The following is a 7,602-nucleotide window of genomic DNA, read 5'->3' as shown; positions in this document are numbered from 1 at the left end:
CACATATTTCATAACACAACTCTTGAGGTCGCTCTTCACTTTGTTAATCATCGTTGCGGTTTGCGCGAACTGTGCATGCTGCAGGGGTGCTGCAGCTACTACTACTGGGGCTGCGTGCGATGCGTGCGGCCATGCAGCACAGAGATGGGATCTGAAGCCATACTTTTGCGTCTATCGAATCAGCGTTTGCCAAGTGTATGTCTTTTCAGTCTACGGTCTTTCTGACGGGCACAAGAAGCTGAACATTAACACAAGTAAACAGGGAAGGCTCTGCAGCTAGCTGAACAGTGTAATTAGACCCAGCTTTCTTTTGTTATATCAAATAAATAATGATTTAGTTCGTACTACGAATCGTAGGTTTTCAGGCATTTATTTATGCCACATACGGCGGGATGCCTTTCCTGCAACAATTGAACCATGGAGGTAGCTGACCTTCGTCCTTGCATTTATCATCATGGAGCTGCCGCGCGCTCTCTCTGTAGCCAGCACAGACAGTGCGTACAGACACTAGGCAGCACAGCCATTGTACAGCCATTATCTGAATCTGAATTTATTGGCAAAGCATCCTAGAGTAGATCTAGTGGAAACAAAACACATTGACAAAGCTATTCACTAACAATAACACTCAGGCAGGATAGGGACTCTTCTTGTCTTGCCCTAATAATAAATATATCTGAAGAAGAATTCTCCATCATCTGATCTATGTCTGGCATTGGTCTGGCAAAAGGGGTCCTGTCTGACCATATGGTCTGACCTGCCCCAGTTAGGCAAGTGCACTCATGCATGTCATAATCGCTCTCACAGTATTAAACTATTATATTAATGTTTTGTATTTTTCCTCGAGTGTGGTATACCTAGCTCAATTCTGCAACATAGACCCAGTAACTGAGGCGGTGACTCCTTTGGAATTTTATTTAGTATGACCGATAATGACTAAATTTCTACAAAAGGAGTATAACGCCCCACGTACTGGGTCTACGCTAACTACAACATAATTAGGGCTGGCTTTGTTGGAAAGCATTTCTTACTTTAATCCTATAGACCTTATGCACATGACAACATTTCAGTATGGCGCCCTCGCCTTGAGGTCAAAAGGAGGTTGTTCATTGGCCAATCTGTGTGCGTTTCGATTGTTTCGTCACCGTTTGACCTCAAAGATGGCGGCTGGATGATGTCAATGCATAAGGTCTATTATAAGATAATTTAGACTTGGCCTTTTGCCCTTTTTAGTTCACATATGAAAATATGAATTTATGCAAATTGAATACGCAACCCTCTTGTTTTAGGTCCCAGAGTCAACTGAAAGGTTCTTGACTTGTTGTACTGTGGCTTCCAGTCCACTGGTGCAGTGCTTTCGAAGAACTAAGTACTCAATAGTGTAAGATAAGAGTTGGCATTTATAAATTCCTCTGTGGTAGTTGCAATCCCGGCCAGAATGCTTCGGCCACACATTTGCAACCAAGCTTTGTCTTTTAGATTCACCAGAGGCAAAATCAAACAAACAAAATTAAAAGTCCCCAAAGTTAAAGTTCTTAAACCTGGTACTTTAGTGTAGTAACTGTATTTCCATTCCACTGGAGTAGTGCTTTCGTAGGACTTGAGTAGTATTCAGTAGTCTAGTAGTAGCATTTAAAGTGAAGGCAGGTCTGGAATCTCATCTTTGAGAGGCAAGGCCACTTTTAACTTCCAATGGAAAATCTTAAAGTCTATGAGAAACTTATGATGGGGCACCGGGGCACCAGGGCCTCCGTGTCCTCCATGAATTTCCAGGTCTGAGTAGGTACTTACTAGATGTAAGTACTAGGTTGATTTGGAGTGTAGGAGGACAGTCTCCTGACCTCTCTGTCAAGCTCCCTCTGAGAAGATGTAGGACAAAGTACCAAGTCTAAGTATTTATCCTACAGTACTAGGCCTACATGTACATCTAATCCTTTTGGTTGGTAAGCAGTTTGCAAAGTCGAGTGAAAGGTTGTTGACTTCTCCATTATACTGGAGTTGTGCTTTTGTAGGACATGTACTCAGTAGTCTAATAGCATCCTTCCTCCATGGTTGTAGGTACTCCTAGAATTAGAACCTCATCAGGGCTCGATTAAGACACTAGCCCGGCGTGCAATCACTAGTCAAGAGTGCCAAGTCACCACCAAGGGCTAGTGAAAATTTGTGCAGGCCGAGTCAAAAGTACAGCTGACTAGCCCTACGGGCTAGTTAAGGAAAAAAGTTAGTGCAAGGCCTGCTCATAGTTCTAGGAGTAGGTAGTAAGGTGCTTTCCCCAAAGATTTACAGATAAAGTTTTAGAGGACACTCTCCTGACCTCCGTCTCCCTGTCAGGTAGTATAAGTTAAAGTACTACCGTGCTGGAAAACAATCCAACATCTAATCCAACATGGTAAATCCTTTGGTTAAACTAAAGCCTTTGTGATAATTGGTAGTAGGGAGGCCGAACCTAACTGTTCTCGGGAAAAGTGCACCTGCTCATAAATATGATTTCTTAGAAGTTGACAGCTTCACCTCGTGTTTCAAAGTCTCTAATTCCAGTACAATATGCTCTGTTTTTAAGGTTTCTGATTTTCATCCTCGACATTGAGAATGGAGGATTTTGAAGACGTAGAGGAGACTCTTGAGAGGCTTCAGAGAGAATGGCTGGCTGGGGACAATGCCCTCCCGCCTGAGGATCAATTCACCCCAAGCTACTGCTACGACTGTGCGCGGACTAGCGGTGTTGCAGTCTGCCGGAAGCCATCGCCCAACAAAAAAAAGAAGAGATCCAAGCCAGCTGCCAAAGGTTAGTTACACAGGGACATGTGGCAGGCATGGAATTGCATGGAAGCCATGGAGGCCATGACCTTTGTTGCCCTTCAAAAGTTTCCCATAGACACTACATTTTTTAATGGAACTTGTAAGTGCCCTTTGAGAAATGAAAATGGCCCTGCCTCCTCGAAGTTGAAATTGCAGGCCTTATGTGGAGTTGTCAAAATTGACTCAGAACAGGTGGTTGGATAACTATTCCCGAAGCAAATTTGTCTTCAGATTTCCATCAGACTGTACTTTTATCAGATATGTGTTGGTTACTCGCTGTAAGACATACAATCCTCTGATGCACTAAAACAAGCTCTATGTCAGTGGATGGCATTTGTGTAGTTACAGTCTGTGCTTTGAAATAGTAGTATAGAGGTAGGTTGGGGGACCATTTAGATTGTTTTTATTTTAGTTTTCTCAGCGCGTGTACGCTGATTGTAGTGTCTCTTGTGTTTCCAACCTCTTGTGGTTGAACCAGCCCCCTTCACGCTATAACCCCCACCCCCACCCTCTTGTCTCCTTCATTGTACATCCTATACTTTTTCGGTGTGCTTTCTGCCACTCTCCCTGTCTCTCTCAATTTAATTCAGGTTGACTGCTTCTGTTACACCCGTATACATGTTTATTTGTGTTTTGTTGTCATTTAGCCATCGAGAAAGACTCTGCTAGTCGAATCATCTGGCCATTAACTATTTTTTTTGCATTTATACCATAGGTCCTTTTGGTTGGTAACAACTAATTCTGTTGTCTCTTTTACAGATAAACTTGTATGACCTGTAGGAAACTAGGAAAGCCGACTGGTTATAATATTCCATTATTATTTACCCTTCTACTCTCAGTGACATTTTTCTGGCCAGTTGACCAACAATTCAAAACCAATCAATTGCACTGGTTTTGTATGGTGGCACAACTGTGTTCAGAGCTAACTGTGTAATAAGCCCTTTGCGTGTTAGATTTGAACTCCTCAGATTGTAAACAGTTTCTATGTCACATGATTCGGGGCAAGCTTTTGCATAGTTACGTAAGAGACGGTGATCATGAATACCCAAACACAATTCTGAATGGATGTGTATGTCACAATGGTACAGAGTCTGCTCATCTGGAGGTTGCTATACAAAACCTTGCCGCAAATCCAGTGACATAGCAACTTTCTCTGTATTCTGAGGAATTCAAATGTAAGTGGTAACTTGTGACTTAAGCAAGTCATTACCAGACATTATTAAAATCAACTCGCAAATGGCTTATTGTGTGTACTGTGCAGTATGCATTCACAACATGATAGTATATTAAAAATGCAGGCTGGTATAGTTCATGTGTCATTAATAACCACAGTGGATGATATTGAATGGTCGGACAATAGGATTCTCAGTTAAAAGTGGTCTGCTTGCCAAAGGCCAGTTAAAACAACCAAAGACCAGTCAAAAGTTTCTCCATCAGATCTGGCCGGCTAGTTCAGTGTTGAACAGCATACTGTATATCGAATGAATTATGGACTAGTAAAAAAGCTGACAGACTAGACAGACTGGTCCTGCTGGCCAGTCACTGGAAAAGTTTAGGGCCAACCCTGTAGGAGGGAAGCACTTATTGTTCTTCTACTATAAGATCTTTTTAACTGTCCCTAGCACATCATCAAAGTATTGCAATCATGCCTTTTTCGTCTGTGCCGAGCGGATAAGAGCACCAAACTCAAGCTATGGTGTTTCTGTTTAGCAGAGTGTGGGTTCAAATCCCAATTGTGACAATTGTGTCCTTGAGCAAGACACTTAATCATAAGCTTCTCTCCACCCAGGGGTAAATGGGTAACTGTGAGGGCAGAGATGGTTTTTGTGAATGATTAGCGCAGAGCGCAGTAACTGGCAGCACCGGCTGTATACTCCCCGGGGAGCTGAGATGGTTTAAGGAAAGAACTAAGGCCCATTGACCAGGGGTAATAATGTTGAAGCGCCATGAGCATCACTGCGTGACGGACCTGGGCGCTTTATAAGAAGCAACTATTATTATTATTATTATGATGGTTATTATTAACTTTGAAACACTTTATCTGTCACTATAAGCATAGAGCAAGGAGCATGGTAAAAGAAGCCGCAGTTCTTTTAAATTAAAAACTTGCTCAAGACTCATTAATTGTGTAACCTGTCAAATAATTAGTGAGATTTATAGTTTGTATGTACTCAGCTCCTCGAGTACCTTGTTCGGTAGATACATGCGCCTTGAACACCCAGCAGGGTGCACATTACAAGTCTTATTATTATTATTATTTATTATTATGCACTAAATAAGACCTTGATTCCTGTTATTATTACTATTATTATTATTATTATTATTATGTCCCATAAATGTACTAATTTGTTCACTTGGAAATTGTATCTTTGTATTTGATATTTCTTTGTTGTTGCTTGCTACATTGTGTTTTGTATGCTGGGCCTCCGAATAGGGTCTGGTACATGGGTACACTAAATACATGGCGAATAGTCAATGTTTACACTCGTTATTCTTGTTATTATCAATAATGTTAGTTAAATGTTTCTCTCTTATAGCATTAGGCATTAGGCAAGAGGAGTTATTTCACTAATCCTATGTTATCCCTCTTGACTCTGCTAATATTTGATCTCATCATGATACAATTATTTTATTAAAACATGTTTTTCTATCGGAGCATGTACTTAAGCATTCCGATTGAAGGCGCCACAACAAAACAATCCATAATCTGATTATTCTCAACTTTCTTGTACAGGTATTTCTCGCCAGGGTATCACAAATCATGTCAAAGCCAAAGCCGCTCCCCAGTTCAAGAAAGTCTTGACCATTCAGGCATCTGCCAAGATCAAGAAAAAAGCCCTGAGCAACCTCTACGGCCAGAAGAACGAGAGGGGCAATGCTAAATCCTCACAGTCAAAAAACAGGCCCACGGGGGCATACACATGCGACGAATGTGGGCAGGTGTTCTCCTTCAGTTGCAATCTCCGGAGACACTTGGAGCAGCACGTGCAGAAAGCCAACGAGTACATATGCAGGCAGTGCGGCGAGTCGTTCACGGTCAAGAGGGCGTACGTACGGCACGTTCAGAAGCACAAGGCGGAATTGATCAGCGTTACCGCAGATAATGTGGAGGAACCTGACACTATAAACACACCAGAATACTTTCCAGTGGAAGAGAATGAATTATCTGATAATGATAATGTTTCTGATGTTGAGGTATCTGACAATGTAGATGCATGGACGTATGATATGGAGAACACACACTCTCCCTTGGTTGCCACTGCACAGTATTCGGATAATTCGCTGAATGCGACGACCACGGCTGCAGCTAGTGCCTTCACGTCTGAGGAGGAACGCCCTTACGCTTGCTACAAATGCGGCAAGACCTTCAGTCGTAACATGTACCTGAACCAGCACATGAGAGTCCACAACAACGCCAGACCCTTCTCGTGTCAGTACTGCACGCGGAAATTCAAGACCAGACACCATTCCAAGAACCACGAGAAGTCGCACATGTTCAGCAAGCCCTACCCTTGTCAGTACTGCTCCATGTCCTTCGCACGTAATGCGTACCGGGCAATTCACGAGCGAAGGAAACATCCGCATAGTGTAGACATGGAGAGTTCCAGATGAAGTATTTGACCCCAAGACAGACGAGCCCAGGGCAAACCACACTGCCATTGTGTCTTCTACTTGTATTGACAAGTGTTTATAATTGAACAAAGTTACAGACAATCCCTCAAAAATCGTCACTGAATGTTCTGTAACCGTACAGGAAAGCTGGATCAAAGGTGAAATAGGATCTTTTCACATCCTTGGTAAATCATGCCCCCCCCCCCCCCCTTACTGGCCCAGCCTATTCGTGACCACCTTCCGCCAAATATGAGCTCATAGAGTGTCAGTAATGCAATAGACCCTTCCCATGAAATATGTAAATTGCACATAGTGCGTGCGCACTTACATTTTGGTTGGCAAAATGAGGGAATATCGCGCTGTTTTGTACGCGACTAATGGGTGCGTGACGCCAGACGCGATTGTGCGTCTGCTTAGTCCACAACTCTATGGCGTTTGCCAACCAATAGGGTATGTATGCATGCGTGAATGTAATCAGCATATTTCATGGGAAGGGTCCATAACATAGATGGAAACAATATGAATATCATGGGGAAGGGGAGTGGAGATATGAAGCAAGGGTGACAAAACAGTGCAGCTCAAAAAAAGAGCTATGATGTATGGATGTGAACATAACATGTCCTACATCAGCCTCTTTTTACACTTTTGACCCTTTTTACACTTGTTGTGACAAAACAGGTTGTCTCTGTACTTAATTTTCTCAGCATTTACTTTTTTGAGTTAGGCTTTTTTGCCATGGAAGGTGCATGGGGGAAGTGAAGGTAAGGGAAACTGCAAGGAAAAAGGAGCTACATATGTACAACCGTTTTCCAAGTGCCTTTCTCTAAACCTGATAATTTACTAAGGCTCGATGCTTTGTATGTAGTCAAAAAAGTGACCCGACTACTATGAATCCAGGTTTCAGTGACTACAAAAACTCATGCATTTAAAAGTCTTTCAACTCACTTGTTTATGCAATGTTTGATGTTAAAATTGTTCTAGGTTTTTGGTGACCAGGTTACTTCAATTATTCCAGTTTACAGAGTTCAGACTTTCTAATAAATTCTCCAACCTGTGAAAGCAGAGTGTGTCTGCGCGATGCCACTGTTGACGATTCATGCACACATTGTTGGGTCATAACGAGTCGACAAATTTCAGCTTTTGCAATAAGAAATTCTTCAAATTTTTGGAATATTATTTTATACCTTTATCCAG

At 42.3% G+C, this 7,602-nt stretch overlaps 1 protein-coding gene across 2 annotated transcripts; it reads left to right on the top strand.

Moving 5' to 3' along the window:
* The first annotated feature begins 107 nt into the window (after nt 1–107).
* On the top strand, nt 108–6,754 carry LOC117288353 (zinc finger protein 211-like). 2 transcript variants are annotated; one of them, XM_033769182.1, is made up of 3 exons: nt 108–254; nt 2,558–2,782; nt 5,531–6,754. In XM_033769182.1, the coding sequence occupies exons 2-3, from the start codon at nt 2,587–2,589 to the stop codon at nt 6,406–6,408; spliced, it is 1,074 nt and encodes a 357-aa protein (XP_033625073.1). In that variant the 5' UTR covers nt 108–254; nt 2,558–2,586; the 3' UTR covers nt 6,409–6,754. The 2 variants fall into 2 exon arrangements, with proteins under 2 accessions (XP_033625073.1, XP_033625071.1); XM_033769180.1 differs by having other exon boundaries at nt 108–289.
* The last annotated feature ends 848 nt before the right edge of the window (nt 6,755–7,602 follow it).

The sequence above is a fragment of the Asterias rubens genome, chromosome 3 (genome assembly GCF_902459465.1).
Source record: "Asterias rubens chromosome 3, eAstRub1.3, whole genome shotgun sequence".
NCBI classification, from domain to species: Eukaryota; Metazoa; Echinodermata; class Asteroidea; order Forcipulatida; family Asteriidae; genus Asterias; species Asterias rubens.
Note: the sequence above shows the minus strand (reverse complement) of the source record. Positions and strands in the feature narration are given on the sequence as shown.